The sequence below is a fragment of the Leuresthes tenuis genome, unplaced genomic scaffold, assembly GCF_036924035.1.
Source record: "Leuresthes tenuis unplaced genomic scaffold, fLeuTen1.0.hap1 SCAF_11, whole genome shotgun sequence".
Classification (NCBI taxonomy): Eukaryota; Metazoa; Chordata; class Actinopteri; order Atheriniformes; family Atherinopsidae; genus Leuresthes; species Leuresthes tenuis.
The window spans coordinates 7655338-7681525 of NW_027325365.1; the positions used below are offsets into that span (position 1 = coordinate 7655338).

At 40.2% G+C, this 26188-nt stretch overlaps 1 protein-coding gene across 2 annotated transcripts; it reads right to left on the reverse strand.

The window, feature by feature from the left end:
* Window positions 1-7086: 7086 nt before the first annotated feature.
* Window positions 7087-16353, reverse strand: pitx2 (paired-like homeodomain 2). 2 transcript variants are annotated; one of them, XM_072395260.1, is made up of 4 exons: window positions 15924-16353; window positions 13592-13661; window positions 9272-9471; window positions 7087-8417 (listed from the first exon to the last, which is right to left on the reverse strand). In XM_072395260.1, the coding sequence occupies exons 2-4, from the start codon at window positions 13635-13637 to the stop codon at window positions 7860-7862; spliced, it is 804 nt and encodes a 267-aa protein (XP_072251361.1). In that variant the 5' UTR covers window positions 13638-13661; window positions 15924-16353; the 3' UTR covers window positions 7087-7859. The 2 variants fall into 2 exon arrangements, with proteins under 2 accessions (XP_072251361.1, XP_072251360.1); XM_072395259.1 differs by lacking the exons at window positions 13592-13661; window positions 15924-16353 and adding an exon at window positions 9938-10532.
* Window positions 16354-26188: the final 9835 nt, after the last annotated feature.

A 26188-nucleotide genomic window follows, 5' to 3' on the forward strand; every position in this document is an offset into this window, starting at 1 on the left:
CAGAATTGTGCAGTAATAGTGAGTTTTTTAAATTTGTATAAACTCATAGGTGTTCTGTAGATTGTTTGATCTTGTAATAAAAAATTTAACAGTAATTGGACAATGAAAAAAAAGCTGTAGCTTAGAAATGAGTTTAGGGGAAGAAGCAAATCTTGAAAATCTGTTTGAGTTCTCAATGAAACCCCTGGGATAATCATTGCAAAGCTAAAGCAGGATCATTAACAAACTTAGCAGATCTCAAGGTGTGAAGAAAGTTTGAACATACCAGTTTGTGTAAATTCTATAAACTATTCAGGTTTTGTAGTTTTTAAAAGCTTGCAGTATTGCAATATCCACCTGAAATTCAAGACACGTTCAGCAGCACTGTTGTTGCTTTTGTACCTTTGTGGCTGGGCTGCCACAAACGTGAATGCTCATATCTGCACTATATATAAAAGGTGTTTGCCTTTGTGATGTTCTTCAATTGTTCGTGCTTAAGTTGCAAAACATTAAACATGGCAGCCGACTTTACTTGTGTTATTGGGAACAGTGTAACAAATGAATATCATCCTAAATTAAAGGTCAGGATCTCGACTAAGATCTACCAAATAATCTGTGGACCGTGGACATTAACATCTGGCCAGAAATTGGGTTTCCTGATGTTTATATTTATCACATGCAGTGAAAATTAATGAAGCAAAGCCTGAAAGACCATAAAAGTCTGGTTAACTGGTCGTACGTGAAGACAGATTTATCAGCAAAGATTAAGGTGGTGAAGTCTCAAATCAACATTCTGGTTGTATACAGACTAGTTGTTGATAACATATTTTGTTCTATTCTAGCTTCTGTGATTAAAAAAAAACTTAAGCATGGATGAAACTATAGTAGAGAATCCACTGTGGAGGTGCCGCTGTTACATGTGTGCTGAATTGCGACTTGAGACAGTTCACGTGTTTCTCAAGTTTCTCAAGTTGGAGCTCTATTATAGTCCCTAACAAGCGTTTCCCATTACATATTCAATTTAAAACATTGGTAAAACATCTGATTTGTTAAATCAGGGAATCAGGATTGCATAATCTGGTTACAGGTGCATCCTAGAAATCCCTCAAAAATAATTTTAAACTTTATTTTAACATATTTGGACTTAAAATGTTAGGCTGAATAACTAAACTGCTTACAAAACCAAGTGGTTTTGCACTCAAGTGTGTTGATAAATTTGACTGCTGTTACTGGTTACTAACCACAATCAGCCTGTCAAATCAAAAAGGTTGAATATAAAAAACAGAGAAGCTCTTAATTTAAAGCAAATATTGTTTGAAAATGATAAAGCGTGGATTTTCTTAGAAGCCACGGGACCTGGACACCTTGTAGTCATTGATTTGAACTCTTCTGCATACCAAAGTATTCTGTAGTCAAATGTGAAGCCATCTGCCTGACATCTAAAACTGAAACTGGGTCATCAACTGGACAATGGAAAAATTAAAGAATCACAGCGTTGAAAATGCTGTGGTGGGACCTCCATGGTGCCACAGATGGCAAAGAGAAGAAGAAGGAAATTGAGGACCCAAATCCTGGTTGCCAGGAAGGAAGGTGAGGACTGACGGTGTTGAAAACTTGAGCTTTAATTAAATAAACAAAAATGCTGCCAAAGCAGGAACAGAAACTACAAACTGAACCCTAACAGAACAAAAGTGGGAATGAGCAACAGAATACACACAACAAAACAAACATGCAATGGTCTGTCGAAGAAGAAATGAAACCCAGAAGAATATATACTGAGGAGTGATTACGAAATGAATGGCAGGTGAGGCAATGAGCCAATAAAATCAGGTGTGATGCAGGAACCAGAAAACCAACATAAATGAACAGAGACCAGGATTACCAAAATAAAACAGGAAATAACTCAGACAAAGCGCCAAGGTGATCTAACTAAAACTAGAACATAGAAAATCAATACACAAAATCCAATTATCATGACATAGAGAGCTGTGTACAAACAAGTGTCTGCAGATCTCAATGAACTGAAGCAACATTATCAGAGAAGAGTGGACCAAACTTCCTCTTCAAAGAAATGAGAGACAAATAACATCATTCAGAAAGGTGGTTCAACAAGATGCTGACGCTGGAGGTGTACTAAACTTTCAGTGAAGACAAGATGCAGCTATACTGTCATATCAACAATGCCAATATCATTTATCAGTTTTTCCCTCATGATGGAGTTTTCATTTATGTAACACTGATGTTTGACCTCTTGCTTTGATGTTTATACACATTTTTTTCTTATTTGAATTCTTGGTAATATTGTGAATTTTCTGGTACACCATGTTTGTAGAGCTGGAATCAACCTAGAGTCTGACATTTACACTGCAAGTATTCTGTTTTTTGTACCCTCTAACTCTTACCCTTATAAAAATCGTACACATCAAACTGTTTTGCACATACTGTAGGTTTCCACATCATTTGTATTGTTTTGCATGATTTTATTCAGGCCACAAAACTTATTGAAACCAATGTGAGAGTGAGGGCTGACATTGTTCTTTTCCACAACAGTTTTTAATTTGCCCTGCGTGTGAAGTTAAGATGTCATGAAATGAAGAAAAAAACTAAAACAAACAAAGGTGCTCAGGTGTAATTTTCTATCTGGCTGGAGCCTGGGAAACTATTCAGTCAAGCTGCTCTTCAGACACAGACTTTGGGTGGCTGACAGCAGCAAACTGAGGTAAACGTCAATTAAGACGTTACAGTAGATGACAGGCCTAAAGAAAACAGTGGTGAGGGATGCCATCTGAGGCAGACTGTGTAAACTGAAGGTGTCTGAACACGATGCCTCAGATAAAGCTAAAAGGTTAGCAGCTTTGGATTCATCAGGTTAACATGAAGAGGCATGACAAAGACTTTTGAACAGTTTTGCGCCTGCAGGCCACCTCTTTCTGAATTAGGGTTTCTACACATCAAATGGCTGTTTTGGTTTTATCAAAAATGCAGTTATCTCTGCTGGATATGTGAGACATAGTTGGGTTGTTGTTCATATTGCAATCGCGTAACAGAACACAGACTGACTGGTGTTTTGTGCAACTTAGCAGATCACCTATTGTTAGCCCTAATGCTAATGCATTTGTATCCGAGGGAAGTTGAGCGGGCATGCTCTTTGTCTGCATTAGACACGCACAAACACATCTGAGCACTCCTCACACAATTACTAAAGAGTAACATTTTTTTATATGAGAAGGCAAAATGCTTCAGTGATTCCTATGATAGATGATGATGGGCTTCTGTGTTTCAATCTAATTATGCCAGTCAAGCTCCTGGACTCTTAAAACACTGCTGCTCACTCTGTATATGGCAAAAAAGGAAAGATTAAGTGCACTCTTAAAGATTTTTTTAAAACGGTGTGTGTTTCCCGTACCAAGTAAATTTATAATTCTCCTCTGATGGATTATTTTTTCCCCCCTTCGAGCTCCATGAGAGCTGCACAACTGATCTTTCCAGCATGTTCAATGTGTAGGAATTGATTTGGAGAGAAAACATCTCAGAAGTGTGTGTTTTGTTTTCATCCTTCTTTAATAGAACTTCAGAGAGCAGGAAGTGTGTGCGTCATGAAATTCGCCCTGGTTATCTGCTTTCACACGCTCTGGCCTGCCGCCTGCCCTCAGACTGCACCAAGCCCTGAGAGGGGCTGATGATACATAAATTCATACTCACACAAATGGAACATGTATACTCAACAAATATGCAGTGGACACCAGCAGCGAGCAGGGTTGAACTCCCTTATGCACTTACTCTCACGCAGGCAGAAGTAAATCAAATGATTTTTTTATATGAAATCCTCAGAGAAAAAAGTAAAAAGTACATTGTACAATTTCATTTACTTAGTTTTTGCATGAGTTCCCTTTATTAGATGCAAACTTTGTTATTTTTTAGAGTTCACCCAAGATGGATGGCAATGAATCTTGTCTTGAGCTTCTCCTCAGGCCTTAGGTGAGGGTGAGAATGTGTGAGGTCGCACCATGTGACCTTTAGCTGAAGCCACTGGTTCACCATTGGTTCAGAGCCAAACACTCAACCAGCCACCTCCCCCAGACACACCAGCCCTCTCTGCTGTTGGACTTAAGGGCAAAGTGATGAAACTAATTCTGTGTTGGCACAATCTTTTTCCTGTGTGCAGCCATATTTGTCTTACTGAAAACTACATACATGCATGTGAACATATAGTACATACATATATATAAATCTATTTTTACACACACACACATATATATGGGTACAAATGTATGTGTGTGTGTGTGTGTTTCTCCTGTGAAACATCTATCTTATCTCACCCACAGACAAATTTGGCTTTAACAATTAGCGGCATGTTGCTGCCTATTTGGAGAGCTGCTGTGGTTTAATTTGATTCTGTTGCTTCATCGCCCTCTTTTTAAAAAATAAACTATTGATCAGAGTCACCCTGCTGCTCTGATACATCCGGAATCTGTGCTCATTATCTTAACCCATATCCCACAACTCCCACATTTCCTGCTTATTACATCAACCCAGCGTGACGGAAAATATTCAAAGAGCCTTTAAGGGAGCGAAAAAGGTTGTCAGTAGAGAAAGAAATGCTTGTTTAGCATAATTGTTTTTAAAATACCAATGGATGAAGAATATGAAAAACCATAGGATTTAGGTGCATTTAAAGAATATGTTAATTTCCAGCAACAACTGGGTATGAAATTACCCCCAAACCAGTTTCCTAAAATTAGATTAACCCAGAGATATTCCCAGTTGAAAAACCACGCCAAGCGGCTTCTGTAAGGAGTATAATTAGAAAACATTATTCCTGCTGCATCATTATTAAACCACGTCGTGTCTCTTCACAGCCCGCCGCTGCATGAATATTGAGAGGCTGTTAATTATTTAGACTGGAGGTGTAACGATACATGTTTGGATATTTGCACTTGCTGGCTTTTTTATTTGAATTCCCGGCAGAGTGGAGGTGCTTTCCACTCACCGTGCATCACTTGTTTTTTCTCTTTTAATCAGTAGGCGGAACAAATCTCACATCAAGATGTACTAGTGTGTTTTATGTGCAAAAATGAGGCTGGGGAGGTGGGAATTTGCTTTAAACTGGGATTGCACATTGCATCTTTGTTGGAGCGTCACCTACATGCTAATGAATAATATGTTTATCGTTGTTGTATTTTTAGCTTCTCTGGACGAAATGCATCTTTTTTTTTATATTAAACGTGAGCAGAATTATAGCAGCCAAGGTGCAAACAAAATTATTATTATTATTAACAAAAATAAATCCAAATATAAGTATAATTATCTTGTGCACCTATTGCAATTTAAAGGCACATTTATAGTTGTATTTACTAAATAGAAATAGGTTCTTACCTTGCACATTTGCTTGAAAGAAGGGAGGCAAAAAAGGCTGCAGTCCTGAGCACCATCTCAGCCAAATGAACAATTTCCCTCTGAAGCCTCTTCTCTTTGGGTCACCCACTGATCACATGTTGATTCTGTGAATGTGTATTGAGACTGCAGACTTGTGTATTCGTTCAGACTTATCCCCTGCCAGCTGATTATTGCTCTGCGTTACCAACTCCATCAAAAGGTGACACTTGTGCAGCTTCTTGGCAGAAATCCTAACTACAAACCGGTGGCGAGCTGAGGCCGCTGGATGCGCACTGTAGGCTCAGCATGTGAAAGTAGAAGAATGCTGCTCCTTTGTTTGTTATTTGGCAGTTTCGTAAAAAGGACACTTGGGACTAATTGCGATTTATTTCTCCTCATAATGTTACCCTAGAGAGAGGCCCTAAAGTCTCTTCAAGTGACATCAGATCCTAAATAAAAATTAATCTTCAGATTGCATATTCTGGAGATTTTGATTACAGACTCATCGTTACACGTCCCATAACTATTTCAAAGCATGAGCATCTTATATGTGAAATTCTGAAGATACACATTGCACCGAGCTCGGGCTACACCCGGGCTACACCCGGGCTGATTATTTCTCAGCCTCCTCCTGCGGGAAGTGTCGCGGTATGTCCTCCCCGGCGTCTCCGCTCCGTCTGCAGCCGTGAAGCTGCTCTCTTCCCCCAGCCTCCTCCACTCAGCCTCGGCCATCATTCCTCCGTATAACTCTCTGCTTGTTTGCTTATGCTCGCGAATCATAGTTTGTTTTGCTTTGTCGCGTTCGCGCGCTTTAAGGCACAGCTTGAAAAAGCACAACGCCACAAAAGAAAACAATAGAAAGACAAACAGATGGTAGGTAGGTTGCAGGATTAAAAAGAAAAAGAAAATATTTAGATTTCTTGGTGATAAAAGAAGCAAGACTATCTTTAGGACGTGTACACACGACGCCGAACAAAGGAGCGCGGATTTGCTGCATGGCAGCATTTCAAGTTAAACAAATTTAAAGTGAATGAAAATAAAATGTTTAAGGTTGTGTATTGCAGGGATTCTAATAATCAACTTGAGAAAGCTCCTCTGAGATCAAACCCAGGGAGAGAGAGAGAGAGAGAAGAAACTCTAACAGGGTGTTGTCTTAGTTGCGTGGTCCAACTCCTTTTTGTTGATTCTCGTGTTATTTCAAGCACCACTGACCAGCCGGGGCCGTTGTCTGAGCAGGCAGACATGTATTCAGCAGTTAATCTGACGGAGCATCTCGGTGCTATGTGTATTGGAGCCGCCCATTGTTTTCCTCTATAGATTAGCCGCACAAGCACCTCACATAATCGAAAGGGTATAGACACACTGTCATTGCTTTGCACTCCACTAACAGACCTCTTGCACAAAGATTCAATAAAAAAAATCTCCCAGCAGTATGTTTTTGAACAATATATTTACTTCCATTAAATAAAACACAATAGTTTTTTTGGATGTTGGAAAAAAAAACATAATTCCGTACCAAATATTATACACAGAGCAAAAACCAAATCATTTGTCGCAGGAACATTTTTGGATGCTTCTTTTTTTCTTTTAAATCCAGAACGGCTATTCTAAATCGATATTCACACAGACATTAATAATAAATTTATAATATGTTAGAAACACACAACTGGTGCGTTTTAGTATGTACATTCCCTTTTTGTTTGCAAGCAAAACATGATTCCTTCTTAGGGGTTTCTTTTCTTTTTTTTTCTCTCCACATGCGTTGATAAATTGAACCCGGAGAGGACTGGAGGGTTATAGCGCATTCGCCTCGACAAACAAGAGATGATAATTCAAATATATGTACAACCTTTTCAGTCAACAGTTAACGTCCAGAGTCCATCAGAAAACCCTCATGAAGATATGAAAAGTGGAACAGACCGTTTTACCGAGGCGCAGTGTGAAGCAGACCTGGGCTCATCAAAGCGGAATTAACCTAAAAACTCCCGTTTCAGTTTGACTCCGATATGGAGTTGAGCTTGTTTCAGTGGTTCAGTCTTCTAGTGCCCTTTTTTTATTTTTAGAAATGACAAAAGTAGTTGTAGTAGTCTCTTGTTCCTGTGGACGGCTGTTTGTGATTACCCACACACTGCAAAAAATTACCACCATAACAAGCCATTTGGTTTCAGAATCACCCTCAAAATCAGACTTCCCCTCTAAAAAATATGAATGAATATCAACGTACCAACTGGATGCGATGGGATAATCTGACATCATCCTTTAAACGATTTGGATTTATTTATGGTAAGTGGCATAACGTCAGAATAATGCAATACCAACTGTATCACGAAAATGCCAGATGACCAAAAAATGTATAAATCAAGTGAAAACGATCAAATGATCTCACTGCTGGGTTTCCTGATTCCCTTTAAAGCGAACAAACAAAACAAAAAAACATCATTTAAAGTTACTTCTAGCCTCTAACACCTTGCTAAGATGGTTATTTTTTGCAGTGCGGGTAGGTATTAGACTGGTCTGTCCACGGCGTATTGGCAAGCGCTCAGATTGGTGGCCGGATTCTGCACACTGGCGTATCCAAAACTCGAGTGCTGCTTGGCTTTCAGTCTCAGGCTGGCCAGGCTGGAGTTACAAGTGTCCCTATACACATAAGGAGGGGTCGGAGGCGCGTAGGGACACGCCGGCGTGGGCACCCCAGAGTTGAGAGACGGGTTACTGAGGTTGTTCAAGTTATTGAGGCTATTGAGGCTGGATCCCGGCACGCCGGTGACCGCCGATGGCACCATGCTGGAAGTCATGGAGGATATGGAGTTGGGCGGTGAGAACATCGTCTGCGAGGATAAAGGGTTGACATTCATTGAGTTGAAGAAGGGGAAGCTTTTGGTGGATAAAGAGGCGGACGTGAGGCCTTTGGCGGCCCAGTTGTTGTACGTGTAGCTGGGGTACATGTCGTCGTAGGGCTGCATGAGTCCATTAAACTGCGGGCCGAACCCGTTCTTGCAAAGCTCGGCTTGCTGGTTTCTTTCCCGTTTCCTCCACTTGGCTCGCCGGTTCTTGAACCAAACCTGGGGCAAAGGAAAACGAGAAATTAGAGATAAGATTTTTTCTTTCTGTTTCTTGCAGTCGACAAAAAAGAGAGAATTAGGTGATACGTTCAAGTATCAAATCAGTTTGCTTCGAAATTAAATTAAAAAGCAGCTAGTAATAACCATTTCGTCAAAACCCAAAATGAAAAAGTATTAACCTTCCCTTTGCTGTGGAGACAATCCCTCTTTAATTCCGTCTTTATCTTAGCAGAATACACACTGTGGTCTCAGTGGAGCATCTTAATGTGGAGAGGATGTGTATTCCTCTGCATGCTGCCACAAACACACTGACCTTAATCACACAACGCCAGGGCGACAATCGCAAAATACAAGCTTTGAACAGAAGAACACGACCGGTATCTGTCTCCGACTAATGTCAATTAACTATTAACAGTGTTATTAGTCTTTAGTTACACTTAATAGACTAATGTGAAGTAATATTGTTCCTCTTATTTTTTCCATGAAAGATGGGGAACGTTTTAGCCTAAAACGTGCACTTTGATCTAAAATTATTTTACAGCTTGTGCTCGGAATTGTAATTATATTAATCATGATAGATAAACATTAAGGCCTTCAATCTAATTAAATATAAAATATACATTTTTGTTTTCACTATCAGTATATTTAAACAGGGCCCTGATTATTTGTCTGTCTCGCATTAATTTGTTGCATTTCAGACATGAGCGAAGTTTCCCGTCCGTGCGTAATTCTGTTCAAGTAGCACATATTGTACAGGATAATCGGGCCATTGGTGCAAATTATCCGAAATTATACACACTTCACACACACACACACACGCACACGTTTTTGTTTACACCCAGGAGAGCACTCACCCTGACTCTGGCCTCTGTGAGATTGGTCCACACGGCTATCTCCTCCCTTGTGCTCATGTCCGGATAGCGATTCCGCTGGAAAGTAGCCTCCAGTTCCTGCAGCTGCTGGCTGGTGAAATGAGTCCTCTGCCGCCGCTGCCTCTTCTTTTTGGAAGGGTCATCTGAGGAGTCGTCGGTTTTATTTTGATTTTTTTCTTTTTCTGCGAGGGAAAAATAAAACGAGATGCTTAAATCACGATCTGGCAGACCTAAACAAAAGAAACAGAATAAAATGCGGATCCGTTCCGTGACGCTTGTGGGAAATGACTGATAAAATAAACCAAGTTATTTATATGTTTTGGGTTTTGTGTCTTACTTGATTGTACGACATTTAGTTCCCTTTTTAATGTCATCATGATACAATTTAGGAAAAAGTCTGACTTATTACTAGTAATGACTTACTAGCTGGCATAAGACAAACAGTATTTCATTTGAATAACACAGAAACTTTTCACTGCAACACTACACAGGCCAGACAAATCATCTGCTGGTAAAATGACAGCCTTCAGTCGCCGATTTGCATGCAGGTAAAGCTATCTTTCCGTTAGCTGAGAAACATATATTTTTTTATGTCACAGTTACATATATGCGGTGCCTTGCAGGGAGCATCTGTGCCCCGGTTCTTACCGACAGACTCTGGGCTTGATGTATCCGACACAGTGTGCACCTCTAACCGGTGCTTTGAGTCCACAGACCGCTGCAGCGGCTGTAAACTGGAAGCCATCGCCAAAGCCGTGTGGTTTGTGGCGGTAAGTTTATTCCCTGTTAGGTGATGGTGATCTACGTTTAATGGATCCCTCATAGAGTTCATGGGTAAAAGATCGCACAAGCTTTAGGACAGGAAGGAAAAACGGAAAGTCCGACTGCGGAATGTGTTCAGCTCTCCAAAAAAAAAAAAAGCACAGCAGCGCAGATCCTCTCAGTTGAGATGAAACCCTCTTTCTCTTTAAACTGGAAAACGCTTTAAAATAGGCCATTGAGTTTTGCCATCGTACCGGTGGAAAACAGCGGCCACCTTGGCTGACTATCAGAGTGACAAGGACAGGTAGGTGATATTAGATCCAGAGGCTTACACACACTACACCGCTCACTGCTCATTTCAGCTGTTGCCTGCTCACTGTCTATCCAACTGCACCTCTCTCCAGACCTCCACGTCACCATTTTGCGCCCGCCCATATTATCTCTGACAGGCACATCCATGTGGATGTGACGGTGTGCCCAACCAACCGGAGCTTGAAGAAACAAGATATGCCTGCCAGTGTATTTATGCCGGGGCTGGCGCTTATTTTTCCCCTCCAAATAAAAAGCATGTAAAGAGAGATGGGACGCGCGGTGTACCCGTGGTGTTGCGCAGCAGCCCAAGACCAAATAAAAATGAAAATAACACAGTTTGGCCTCATTTTATGAGACGGGTCCAGTGGCCCAGTAAAGCGATGTAGTGCTATTGATACCCGAGCTGAGCTGCGTGCTCGCAGGCTGTGTCACTGCAGTTTACTCTGAGGCTCAGTGGGTAAAGCCAGCCACGGAGCGGATTGTAATGAAAGAGCAAAGAAAGTGGATGGACAGTGAATATCAAAGACAAACACCTTACACACCACAAAGAAAGGACAAACGAATGTTAACTTTAAAAAAGGGCTGTGCCAGCGCCAGATTGCTCCAAAACCGCATGTGCGCCACTTGCCAACCTACGTTAACTGTCTGATATGAAAACTAGGTAAAAATGTATTCATTTATAAATCAATAAAAAGATCAATGCTGTTTGTGAAGTTCAGATAGGCGTGATTCATGTAACACGAGTCTAATTAGTTTAAAAAGTAAAAACAGATGCAATATCACAGTCCAGAAACGTGACCAAACTGTCTTAAAATGCAAACTATCCACGCTGCTTCCCTGTATTCAGGCTGAGCGTCAGTCATGCTAGTTGTCAAATAAAGCGATCTTCTTGACCTCCGCAGTGTTAAAGCTCACATATACATCAACTCAACCTCACCAGTGCCACACAGGCCAACAGTTCAGGATTTGCGGTTAACCGGATCTCTCCTCATTTTGCTGCTGTAGTTTCTTTTTTTCTTAAAAAAATCTGACAAAAATTAAATGTGCCCATGAATGTTTGAATGAAAAGTTCGGTGATGTTCAACTAATTTACCATCCTTGAAAATAATAACGCAATTCCCAAATTCCTCAAATGCATTATCAAAAAATAATTAAATAATTAAATTAAATAGATCTAATAAAATAATTACGACCTCAATGTTTAAAGTGGAAGCTTCATGTTTGAGAGCATCGCAACTTTTGGGGTCATTTCTACCTGTTAACAGATGAGAGAAGTGACGAACCGAACTTAAAGACACCCAAGCCAGTCAGTGCGATTATAACAATGTGGGGGAAAATATTTATTTGAATTATTATTCATCTCCATCAAAAGCGAGGCTCCAGCCTCCACGTGGCCAGTTCGGCGTCCATTCAGCCTGCGTATTTGGACTTGGCGCAGTTAAGAAGTTACTGGGCTAATCCCGTGAAAGCCCCACATATATAAATACCAGCAGACCATGGAGTTTACGCAACACACAAACACACACACACCAGCCGCCTCTCATGCAGGGCAATTACATGATGAATCAATAGTAGTGGATTTATTTAGCTTAATTTGTTATTATGGTTGTAAGTAGGAATAAATGATCAGACATCAACTGGGTGACAGTGAAGAACAGGTGAAATACTGTATTATTACGGTCCTTTTGAATGTAAACTACTACCACTAATTATTATTATTATCTTTATAGTCAAACATGTAGCAATGTGTTGTCCTTTTTTCCCTTCCAGGAGTATTGTAATACTAAACTTGAAGTGGATTATCAGTTTCCTCTTCATTTCTACCTTCTGCATGCTTTATCTCTCTTCTGCGGATTACTGCGTGCAATAGGCCTTCACCACAGAGAGCCATTAATTAGCAATTCAGTCAATATAGGGGGAGACGACAAGGCTTTTTACATAGGATTAGGAAGACATCAGATTCCTCCATTAGTATATTCCTCCTCACGAATGGGCTTTCATTATACATTTAGTTTTCCCCGGAGTCAATTCCACCAAGCACTGCATATATTACAGCAGCGCAGTTGAGGCTGGTGGGTTTGCAGCTCCTGCTCAGTTTTGATGAGCGTTATCTTATTATTCTTAATCAATGGTCATTTAGCAATAGCAATGTAGCCATGACTGAAGCTGTTCCTCTGTCACACCACCCCATCAGCGTCGACTTAATGAAACAGAATGAGAGTTATCGGTTATTAATTTATTACCTTAACAAGATCTGATGTAATTTCCCACCACATTAGAGAGTAATGGATTTATTCCAGGTCTTGTTTTTCAGGATTTCGGGTCTGAGTTACATCATTGTTGGTTTTCAAAGGATGCTGAAACATAATCTGAGCTGATTTTGATGAGTACTGGTAAAACGACGGCATTGCTGGGACAAATCCCAGTAAAAGTAAAACTTAAGTATTAGAATAATGTGAAAGCGCTCCTAAATAGCAGCGTTTCGGTTGCATTAATCATCTTCGCCGTGCAGAGCGGCTTGGATGGTGACCAATGTACGCCTGCTCGTCTTTCACCACCGAAGCTGAGCCGATCCACATTTCTAACCACTGGGTGTCGCTCTAAGACAGTGAACAACTTATTTTCTACGGCACTTTCTCAACTGACCCATCAGAGAGGTCAAAATATAGTACTTTTTTTTAACATAAATATGAAAACACAGCAAAATCCGCAAAACAGCAGCGTGGAGACAGAACTGCTGAATTATTTTTAAACGACACTAGATTTTACTGCTGTCACATAAGAGCACCTCCAGTCTGTGTAATAGCGCTTTAATGATTTCATAAGCCCATTAAGGGTTGAAATGCGGTCTTGGCAGAGGTCGCGAGCTTGTCTGCCCCCCCCCCCTTTTTTTTTTATTGGACATCAGAGGTTTAAAGATGTTAAAAACAAAAATTAAAAATAGAATAATCTAGGTGTTAAGCATTCACTGTAGCCACTTAATCAATTTAATAGAATATTTGGAGAGCAACAGGCAGGGAAATCAGTATTTACTGTCTGCATTATTAAGAGGACCATCATGTTTAGGGCTATGTATGTATATGTGTGTAATTATTTCTTTAAAGAAATGCAATGGCAAGAAATTGCTTTTTAGATATTGTTTCCAAAAAAATATCAGTTCAGTTCCCTTTTTTACTTGTAGTGGAATAAATGCATCATGCTGTTCTTTGTGCGGACGCTGATACCTACCTATTTGCGCGCAGGTGGTGGCCAGTTTGCGACAGTGGGACTCCATTATGGCAATTTGTGGAGACTTCTTCTGCAAGAAAAACAGACAAAAGAGTCATAATTAGCTTTTAATACGGGTAAATAACCTCCTGCATGGTTGTCATACCTTTACATCGATCATTTTAGAGTTAACAGAAAACCAAAAAATAACTGCGATGCGCTCAAAGAAAAGCCGAAGAACTGTTTGAAAGTAAAGTGAAGTGTTGAACGCGTTTATGAGCCGTCTTATTGTTGGCGTTATTTTATCTTTAGAAATACTGGAATAAAGTACGGCTGCAGCGGTGACACTAGTTGCAAAATGTACATCTTGATCAGTCGCTTCCAGGTTTCAAGGCGTAATTTCTGAAAGACATCCTTTACTGCCTGAGTGAAAGACTTTTTCAAAAGTAATCCCACGCGTGTCAGGAAACATGCCTGTATCAATCCACTTTAAAGTGATACGGAGAATTTCATTTGAACGATATCCTCACTTGATAGGAGCCGAATGATGGTTTAAAACCGTCTCATTGCGCTTTGCATTGTTATATTTTTGGTGGTTTATTTTTGTGCAGTCTGTAAAACCTGTCATGTTTTGCATGAGTCGGATTTCATGTTGTGAGACAGTCTGCAGCAGTTGGAAGTGGAGTGATTCCGTGGTAAAATCACGGGATTAGAGTCTGATTGAGATGTCTGTCGGTGGGATATTACAAAATTCATTATCGCAGCCCTCATACTACCTCGATATGAAGTTACACAGATGGGTTTTTATTAGTCCAGGCTCACACTGTTTGCTTATGATAATTCAAGTCAGGGGGAAATTTGCATGCAGTCATGCTGTTAACCATTTTCCCCAGTTCCTCTCTTCGCCTGCTCTACATGATCTGTGTGGGTTTTTCCCCTTTCATTCCAAAGATGCAGATATTGGAGGTTAAGTTTTACAAGGTGTGTACCTGCGCAGCCTCTGCTCTCCTCCCTTCTCTATATCTCCGCTGCAAAATGAAATAGTGGGGGCCATGCTGTAAGGTGGAAAGTTATTGCATGCGGCTCCGTGTTATCTAATCAGAGAGATTTAATGAGAGGTGCCTCCAATATTTCAAATGTGGCTGCTCCATGGCCTCTGAAGACAAACGCCTTTTATTCATTCATCCTTTAAAATATTTGTTTTATAAAAACGTGCGCAAAATCTATTGGCTGTGGGCAATAAATTATGTTTAAAAAATCATTTGTTCTCTCTTTTTACTTCTTGAAAAAAACGAATTTCCCATTGGTTAAAGGGAAAGAAAAAACAAATAAAATGAGAAATTTTACCCAATCAATATGAGCAAATAATGTAGGATGTACTTGGTACAATATAAGGAAATTGATACAATAATTTGATGACGAATATGGAAGGAAATGTCAAAACAAAAATGATTAGACAATTACAAGAAGAATAAGAACAATAAATACCCAGACAACACACAGCTTCTTTATCTCTATTTTTAGATAAATTGCCCCTGGAGCGTTTTAACGTTAGCTGCATAAGCATCTCCATTACTTTTATCAATCTCCTTCATCCATTCATTCTCACTTCATGGACTCTTCGCTCTCAGCACCAACAGTTGATATGAGTCAGTGACTCCCGTGGCATCAGGCCCAGTGCAGACAGAAAGTTGGCAATGCCTCACACTGGCTTTACTTCTGAAATTAACACAGCAGAGCATGAGACTGCAGCCTTTACCGGGAGATGATTCGACTAACCTCCACCATATGCTTCTGTAATAATTAAAGGCGTGAGACCGTGAACGTCGCCTCTTTTCTTTTAACATTTACAAAGAAGAGTAGGCTACGCAAGGGAGTCTAACGCACCTGGACTCATTTTACGCACTCCCTGTTAACATTTGGATCTTGATTATTTAAAGACAATTCCCTTGTCGTTTTATTCTGGTTAGTTTATTAGAATTTAACGGCTTTTCACGCGTTTTAAGGTCAGAACAGAATTGAAATGCGCATGTTATCTCGTTTAAAAGGATATTTGATATTTTTCAGCAGTTGTCAAAGACAGCAGAGCAATGCTGCCGGTTTTTATCCCTTTCCTTTTAATTTGCCCACACTCCATCACTGCTAACAACACATCATTGTCGTGTGCCGACCCGTGAGGTGAACCTTGTCCTCACATCACTTCATGCTCCTTTATGTTCCAGCCACGGCTTTGAAAATCACATCAGAAACGCACTGAGCGCAGGCAAAAACACGAAGTGGAACAAATTCCTTCACTTGCATTAACTCACATCTCAGTTTTTTTAAAGTGTCTGTACTCTTCCACTGTACTTACCACTTGTGGAGACCGGTGGGGATAAATTTTCCCAGCCGTCGGCTTTTTATTGCAAAACTGAAGAGATAAATCCCACCGTCCAAACTCACGAAGAAGCCAGTGGTGGTGTTTATAGCGAAAGGAAACCTCGAGGTCCGGCAGGAGTCAAGTCTAAGTTTCTGTCCGTAAATGTGAGCGTTGCATGGATGTGCTCCGACGCAATGTATCCAAAGAGACACGCAGCCCTACCTTTAGGTTTGTTTCATTTATGCGCATAAATAACCATCTATTTACAGTGTGAGGAGAAATAGCGAAGGAGGCGCTTTCGTCCGAGTCTCCTGTTAGTTCGTCCTCTTCTGTCTTCCCTCAACTTTTTCCTCCCTTGAAAGACGCTCCAAGAGTGGCGCAATTTTTCCAGCTTTTGAGCTCAGAGAGGGACCCTGCGCGTCTGAGTGTGTGCGCGCTTATAAAGGGGTGTGTATGTTTGTGTACGCGTCTGTGTAGTCTAGCGGAGGGCAACTCAGAGCCTCTCAACTTTCAGCAACAATCAAACAAAAATTCAGAGGCAACTTTAGAAAGCGAGTGTCGGGTGCGAAAAAAGGACTGATGCTCCTCTCGGCCCTCCCCTGTGAGTTCTATTGTAACAGTGCACGCATGCAAAACACACACCGGCTCCATTTGCCTGTAACAAACCTGCTATTTACAACAATTTAACGCTTAATATCTATTCGGCGACTGTTGAACAACCAAAGTTTCATCCACGAACAGTTAATTGAGATGAATTATATTTCAACACAGAAACTGACTCTTGTTCAATCAGTAACATTGATTGAATTAACACTCGAATGAGAGAGATATTTCTATTTTGACGCAGATAAAATCTGCATGATTTTGAACAGAAATAGTTTAAAAAAAAGTATTAAGAGTGATGCATTGGGCTCCTCCAGGGCCAGACAGAGCGCTATCGTGTTGCGGATTTATGTGCAGATGAAGTGAACAGCTGGCTCGGATGCAAATGTTCTTTATAGATCCGTTTCGTTAGCTACAGACTGATTTTCCATTCGCATTTTAAGTGAGGTGAGCAGACCGGACGTAGGCCTGCCTTTCCCCGCGCCTAATCCGTCTTTTACATTTTTAGTCATACTCCCATTAAACCAGTAATTAATGCACACATCCACACGGGAATTTCCTGGCAAAGGAGGACACTGAAGCAAAGCGGGTGCGCATCATTTGTCCCTCCACCCCCGACCAAAATTTGGAAGAACGCACATGAGCGCTCATAAATAAACACAACGTTATAGAGCCATACAAAGGTGGCAATGTGGCAATTTATTATTTGCTGTTTAGGTTGGGCCTAAAACGAGTGGAGGGATTCTGATAGATTTCAGTACGGAAGAAAAACCCTTAAGTTTTTGTAGACCCATGAAAATCATTGTTATTCTATTTAGTCTCATCTTAACACACCTGCAGATCGAGTGTGATGTGATATGAGAGAAATATATCAAATAAGCACCTTTGCCTAAACAGCTCCCTGCTTCAAAATGTAACCTTTAATATTAGTTGTTATGAAATGACAACATGAAAAAGACACCCCCCCCCCAAAAAAAAACCCCCAAAACAAACTAAATCAAAACAAAACGCGTGCACACCACACAAAATGAAAGTAAACAACCCCCGAACGCTTGCAGAAAACATTAGCCCTGCATCATGTAGATCTTCACATCACGCCCCGCCTGCACGAGGAGAAAAAAAAGGGTGTGCAGCGTCTGAAGAGGCATGATGGTACGGCTACATACTCCTCTTACCTTCTTATACAAAGAAAAAAAAAACACAGTCAAGAGCCTCCTCTTTCTCACGCAGAAAGGTGCAGAGGAATGCCTGAAGTTCAGAGAAGGCTGGCGGGTATGAAATCTTTCGCCTCGAGGGCAAACCGGCGGCTTCTTTTCATTTCAAGCGCTTATCGATTTGCCGTTGTCATCTTTGGCGACGCAGAAGGACACTTGAAAGAATTTCTGATGGGGCTGTGATGTGAGAAACAGGGTGACCTGCTCCGCTGATGTGCTCTCCTGATTTTTAACGAGCACATCAGCCCGCTGGTGTCAGTATAGTTGGACACTTCAACTTTTCCTCCTCTTGCATACTGGAGAGGATTTTAGAACACTCTTTCCGGCTTTTTATGTATATCAGCACAGCATCCAAGCTCCACTTTAAGGAGGAGAGATGATAGACTGCCCAGCTTGTCAGCCACAATAACCACGCGCAATCTAAAACAGGTGTTATAGGACTGTAGCTACAAGAACTTTATTCTTTTGATATAACTTCTACTTTGAAATAATTATCTGCTCAATTTTCATTTAGACTGATTGCATGTATGTCTGTTAAGATTGACAGCCATTTGACTATTTACATTGACTTTATATTCATATCGATACTAACATTTTCCATTAAAAACTGCTATGTTGACATACTTAGTTATATGGGCTCCTTTCTTATACCTTTTCCCATCTCTGTTGCACTTTTTTAGTTAATTCCCTTAATTTTCCAAAAACATTCATTAATATATATATATATATATATATATATGTATGCTTATATACATATATAGACATACACATATAGTCCACCATTACTTCTTGACGCTTGACTAATGTAGATATGAAGTGATTTCATTATTCATATTGTCTTTGCCTGAGAAACACGCTTGATGTTCTTTTTCCCCTCTATTTCTCCTTAGATGTAGCCTCAAACCACATGTGATTGTCGTCTGGTGCTATGTCTGGCCAATACTCTGTGGCCATGTAATAAAACTTTAAGTCAAATTGATGTTTCCAAAGTCACAAATCTTGAAACAAATTAGTTTATGCACTGCTAATATGTTAGAAATAAAGTAATGACTAGAAATGTAGTTTTATTAAAGGTTGTGTCTAATTGAAAGGGGGATAATTGTGAAGAAAGATGGAGGTCAGAGAGAACAAAAGAGAGGAAGAAAAAGAGAAAACATTAGCTAGGACTTTCTCCTCTAAGACAGTAACATCCTGTGTGTATTTCCACTCGTCAAGTATCACTCCAAGAACGTTATTAGCGAAAAAGCTGCCTGTAAATTAACCAAATTAAAAGGGTGGATCTTTGATAGCTCTTGAGCTTGTTGAGCGGCTTTATGCCTGATCCTTACTATTCCAGCTCTGTCACAGTACCAAAGGGAGATGAGCTACACCAACACTAAGCACTCCAACTCAGCAACATGGCTTGTGGTTTAGAGCGTAATAGGCAAGGCCTGTAAATGACTTACATGCTACCCTTACTGCTCATGACATGCCCAGCTAACATGGTGTATATTTAAAAAGTACTCAGCTCTTTGTCTTAGTCTTCTTCTGTAATTATCCTATCCTCAGCTCCCAAAGCTGATGTCATTGTGGTTTTGGCCCCCCGACTGCTCTAATATTAATCCCATGCATGAAGCAGCTTCAAATGAGTAAGGATTACTTTGAATTAAACTCTGCCCTATGTTTTTATGTGAACACATTAGCTCCTGTCATTGCTGGTCAGTCAGACGAGGCTGTCTCCATTTTTCTTGACTTTGGACACGACATGGTTTTGGTCAAGCATAATTAAAAATGTCCCTGAGACTGGGACAGCATTCATTACGCTGACAGTCTTGGACAGACAGCACAGCCGTGTTGTATATGGTACAGGGTTGATCTCTGCAAAAGTAGTAGTGGATGCATGCATAAACACATGTGGCCTCAGCCTTAATCACAGGTGCGAGTGGGCCAATAAATTGCTTGAGCAGGTCTCTGATCAATTACAGGAAAAATCAATGGGAAGCTGCCACTAACTTGCCTAAGGGGAAATCGGCCAAGAATGAAATTGGTGTGATAAAATGACTATGATGCCCCCCACCCTGTCGATAACATGTAAAACAGCTTGGGTACATGTTAACACTGCTGTCAGCAGACCTGAGGAGGACCCAAAGGTCAGAACTGGATTCAACTTGTTTCTAATTGGTCTGCTCTGGCAGAGAAGGAGGGCATTAGCAGAGGGAAGTGAAAGAGTAGGAGATATGCACTAGAGGCAGACAGTGGTGAGTACAGAGGATGAATAAAATGTGGAAAACAAACACTTAAAATGCACATGTGGCAAACAAACAAACACATGAGGTATAAGTAGAATTGGAGATGATTAATATGAGATATGGTTAAAAAGGGAAAAGCAGACAAAGCACATGTTCATGCAGATTTAAATGTATTTGGTTTTGCCACAAAGACAAGGGCAATTAAAATGAACATTTGTAAAAAGGTTTTTTTTTCTACGGGTCTTGAGCTTGTCATTGAAAACCATTGTTTTTGAAAACCTCTTCCAGCAAGAAGAAGTGGGTTTTGTCTGGACATTTTAAAACTTGATTTAGTTGCTGTAATGTTATGGTTTGTAGATGGTGGAGAGATGAGGACCCAAATGCAGAACAGCAGACTGGAAACTGATGGAAACTTAACTTGAAGTTTAAAAAACTCACGTCAAAAATGCATCCGAGCTGGAAAACCACAAACCAAACTGCAACAAACAAAAACTAAAGTACTGACGAACCAGATAGTGAAAACAGACAAGCAATGAACTGAACTCCAGAGAAAAAACATGAAGATATAACAGCGATGAACACAAAGCAGTTGGAGACAAGTGTGGAGCTGATGATCCAACAGGGAAAGTAAGGAAACTAGGAGTAATGACAAGATCTAAACACACGACTGAATACAGATATAAAATAAGCCTAACCAAGAAAATGCCTAACAAGAACCAAAAGACGAAGAAATGTTTACAGAGAAAATATGAGAAATGAGAAAGGATAAGAAAGTCAAAACCCAAGAGACCACGAGAGCAACTAAAATCAAAAAGACAAACCAAGACCAGACAAATACAAACAGAAAACAGAATAGAAACAAAACACAGAAAAAAAATAAAGTCCAATAATCCACAAACCCTAACATGTGAAGAGTGTAAAACCTTCATATTTTTCATCTTAGTGTTTTACAGTAGATTAGTGATTATCTACAGTGGATGCCATCAAATGCCATTCCTGAATAGGGTCAGTGCTGCTATGTCTTCAGTCTGGAACGGTTATCCTCTTTTAAACATGGTACCTCTGGCACAAGGGTATGATTTAAGTAGCTTGTTTTAATGACTTTATCTGTGTTTGAAAAAAAAACTGTTTAAACATGTTGTTTCTGTAGTAAAAATTACTCTAACTTATACAAAGATCTGTGCCATTCTTACAAACATCTAGCTTAGAACCTTGTGTGAAGAATTGCCTTGTAATTTTGGTCCTGCAAATCTTGGGAGAAATGATCTAAAAATTCAGATAGATGACAGAAAAGGTAGACTTAACAAAAAAGAGAGACAGATGTAAGAAGATTTAAGGAAACAATAGGCAAATATAGATGATCTGACATGATAAAAGAAGACCTCTAACTGGCAAAGATAAAAGCTATAAAGATAAGGAGAAATAAATCGGGAGGAAGGAGGAGGCAGAGTGGGTACAACATAGCTAATCTGAAATCAGGATGCTAGTCCCATGTCATGTGTTCTGATTAGTTCCAGCGTTTCATGGTTGTCTGTTCTTTTCATGGAGCCACATCGCCTGGCTGCACCGCACATGAGCGTGCAGTATTCCACCACAATGTGACCGACCTTACAATCATTACACTACAAGCGACCTTAAAGACGACTCTGGGTCAACATCCACTCACACTGTACATCTTAGTGTCACATAGCAAACATCATAGAGTGGAACTGTGGCAGATTTTAAGAAATAGAATTGCAAGTGTTAATCTTCGGGTGACTTTTTCATGTGGATGATTTTTCATATAGACCTCGGCAGCTCTTTGGCCTTTTCCTTTCAGTCAGTACTTCAGATTCACTACTCCATTGTGAGGAAACATTCCAGAAAGGATGATGGTGGGAGGTGTGTGTGTATCCTCGAAACCCTTCATGGAGGATGCAAGATTTGTGTTTCAGTCACAGTGTGTGTGTGCAGGGGTTTCAGTGTAAGTGGTGAGGAGGAGAAAGGAAGGGTGAGTGAGGCTGTGTGTGAATGAGGAGGGTGGGGGTGTCTAATCCAGTCCCAGTGTGAAACTGTTGACATTTGTTCTTTTTTTCCCTTCATTATGTGACTGGGGCTGTTTTGCGCTGGATTAGCTACAAATCTCCCATGCAGCACATTCAGCATGCCACTAGTAGTTAACTTCATTAATAATGGATGAAGAGATTGTAATCCAGAGGTAAGAGAGCATGTAAGAATACCGTACACAGGGAGAGAGGAAGACAGGGACAGAGGGCACCCCTCTTACAAAATGAGGCTTTCTTACAAGACCTACAGTCCAATATAATGGCAACATTACTGATTACTTCATTACAATATTACATTTGTCTCAGGTTGTAATGACCCCCCCCCCCCTCCCCCACCACCACTCAAAAAAAAAAATACTGCAAAGGTGGGGGTGTTTGAATGAACAAATGGAGGGAGGAATAAAAGTGGGGAGACTTCAGAAGTCTCCCCGGTGCATATGCTAGTATGATCCATTGATTGTGTTTACTAAAGCTTATCATTGCAGACTATTATAGAAGTCCAGGGGACAAACCGTGACCTAACAGGAGGATAAGGGGGATTAAAGGTATACATATGCACAATTTCTGTCTGCTCTGCCTGCTTTGATTTCTGCCAAAACAATAGAGCCTGAGCACAGTAAGCTGCAATGTTGTTAACATTAACTGAAATAAAGGCCTGTTTTTACAAAAAATAGCATGATTGAGGACAAAAAGAACAAACAAAACCAGAATGAGAGGTGAGCTGTATCAGCTTCCATCTCAGAACACATGGTACACCAGTGCCACACTGGTACGGACAACAGACAGATATAGAAGGCCACAGTTAAACATAGCTCCTTTTTGGTTAATGAAAGACCAAGGATCATTAACCATTTGACCTCTGGTTAAGAAGTATATAATCCTTATAAAAGTCCATCCTTGGCAGTTTGGTAATTATGTGACACTGCTTGAGAAGAATTATTCAAGTCAGGATAACAGGAAAGGAGAATAGGATAGGAAAGTGTGAAGCTTTGATCTTTTTACTGCACTTAGCTTTGACAGTTTCAGAAAGTTCCAATCTAACTGACCAAGCGCTGCATGTATATAAATGATTAAACATAGTAAATTTAAACATGGGCGCTTTCAACCATGGGACATATAGTTACCCTTCGATATGACAACTGCTCTGGCTTACCTTCAGCCAGTAACACAGCAAAGCTTTATTAGAACACTTTAGTAGCTTTTTTGTTGAGTTTTGACAATTACATTACTTTATTTGGGTAAGAAATTGACCATGATTAAGGCAGAAAGTGCATTCTTTTTACAATGCAACCTTTACCTTAAGTTTCCTGTCTACCTTGGTGACGCGTTAAAGGCTATACTTTACGATGACATTGTGTCACTTCCTGGTTGGGATTAGGAAATAACATTCCTTAGTTAGAAATCAAAATGACTTAAGTTAGGGTTAAACAAATTATGGTAAACATCTATATACATTCTTTCTATGACATTGCTGTCACCTTAACGGCCACCATTTAGCTCTGCACATGTAGGGGGGGGGGGGGGGGGGGTCCCTTGACCACACAAGGTCACATTCTGTTTGAAAGTAATACATTTTTATTGCCTACCAGAACAAATGATCCATAGGATCTCAATGGTTCTTACTGTTGTTTGCAGTGTAGATCCTTGTCAACATTTATGTGCATTAAGCAGATTACCAAATAAGAATGGCAAGAGGTTGAAAAGAGAAGGTAACTCAGAAATAGCATTGCCTGTGAACTGAATATACCTCATGTGGAAGCTTGATTCTTATGAGATTCACCAAATCACAATGCAAAGCCTTTTTCCAAGCTCCTTGAGGCCCAAATACAAAAGTCTGTACCAGTCAGCATCCTATGCTGGCACCGTCAACTGTGGTGACTCCTATTCCCTGGCTGGCTGTGCTTGTAGCACTTCTTGGACCTGACTGGATGAAGTTATCCAGTGAGTTATGTTTCAAAAAAGCAAAATAGAGAAACACAAGGGCAAACATTTGCATCCACACAAGCAAAAAAAAGAATGAAAAAATAACAAATTAAACAGAAATTACGAAGGCTCGCCAGGTCTCAAACTGAACTTGACTTTAAACCAGAAAACTATGACACCCATACCAAAATATAATGCCATCTTACTTGCTTGTGCTACACTTCTTTGCCAAGTTTCATGAACAATCAGCACCATAGTTGTTGAGTGATCTTGCAGCCAAACAAATTACAATGATCACATCTGACAGTAACTCACCATGTTGTCCCTCTCAGCCAACCAGTGGTGTTTTATAATACTCAATGCAGGCTTCTGCACATACTCAAATAAACATGGCAGGTTGTTAACTGGGATTTGGGTTTGATATTGTAGGCATGTGGCAAGAAACAACTCAGCACTAACTATAGTGTGCCATGTTTGGTTGTCAAACAGTAGAGTGTTGTTTTAATTCAGCAACTTCATTTGGATTACAGAAATCTTCAGTTCATTTTTAGACACCACTGTGTAAGAGATGACCTTTACAAAGATGTGAGAACTTAATCTGAATCCAGCAAACATCTTGCAGATGTTGTGATACATAAAAGTCCCATGAAGAAACAAAAGATATTGATTAAGAAAACTGCTTCCTTAAGGTGTCCAAATTTAATCCCTACAAAAGTAGCTGGTCTTTTAATACTTAATTTTCTAAGTGGAACCAACGTCCAGGTATGATAAGGCATCTAAACTCTTTAATGTGACAGTTATATGACTTCTATTAGATATTTTACAGGAAAGGAGGTTGTGAAGCTAAAGGCCATAAGCCTTTTGTATCTGCAGCTCAACAAATCCATTTAGTCTCAGTTCTTCTTCAGTGAGGTTTCATTCACCTAATTTAATACACCCACAAAAGCAATGTAATGTACACATTTGAAGCCCCTGCCTCTCTGATACAAAAAGACGGTGCTATGCTTTGACGCATTTGCGGTAATGATTACCTGAAGTGTTTCTGAAAACCAACTCTTTGTGAACTTCCTGTTTTGAATGAGCAGACACTTTGTTTGTTCCACTCAGTCTGAAAGGAGCAACACCAGGGTTGCTCCTTTTTCAAGTTGAAAGTGATATCATCTTGTGGGGAGATTTCTAAACAGAACAGTTTATCAAAGCTTTTGCAGACTCATATCTGAAGGTCAAAGCAACACAAGCTATAATTAGACAACATTAAGTGTATTGTACCCGGTGGGGGATCTCTTCATATCTTGACAGTTCTATGGAGAAACCATAGTGTATTAGCATGAAATAAGCTTTGTTTTCTGGTGAGCAGCTCCTGGGCTACTTGCTGCTTAACTGTTTGCTCAAGGGCACAGCAGCTGTTGTTTTTGTGGTGGTAGTGGTGAGCTATCCCAACAAAACTGAGCAACCAGCAGCGAGCACCCAGTCACAATCCTCCTTGTGTAACCGTCACATCATGTAATTAGCTGCAGCCTGTTTGCGGCACCAGGGAATACTCGGCGGACAGCTTGATGTGTGAGGTGCCACATTGCTGCAAATAAATGCTTAATGGACTAAGCTTAGGTGATGTCATAGTTCATTGTAATGGCAGTTGCCAGTCTCATAAATAATACTTAAGATTGTTTCCAAGTTCGTCCTTTGACTGACATGCCAGTTTGCTCTGGACTAACGCTGCTGACCCCTGGCATGCTGTGAATGTCACACAACAGTTTCCATTGTAATGAACCAATGGGACAGATGCACGAAATGCAAGAGATGACTTCCACTGAGTTTTCCAACATATGAGACTCTTAGAAATGGTACAAAATTAGAGCAGTGGCAGCTTGTCATTGTGAAAAATTAGAATGATAGGACTGTGTCTCATGCTAGCACACAATAACTTGCTTAGTTTAAGCAACTGATTCACACTTGTGCACACACAATAACTTTTTAAAACAGTAAAAAGAAAAATACCAACTCTCTCAAACCCTAACAGATGGCCTCATGAGGGAAAATAAACTTTTCAAGACATGAAGCTTATTAATTTCTCTATCCCACAATAACTGGGACAAACTTAGAAAACAAATGTTATGACTGATAGACCTTTCAAAGTATGTGATAAAAACTGATACTAATTTACTGCTAAGAAAAAATAGTAGGAAATATTGATCACAAGTAAACTGTGTGTTAAGGTTTTGCTTCCTTATTTCATGAAACCCCAA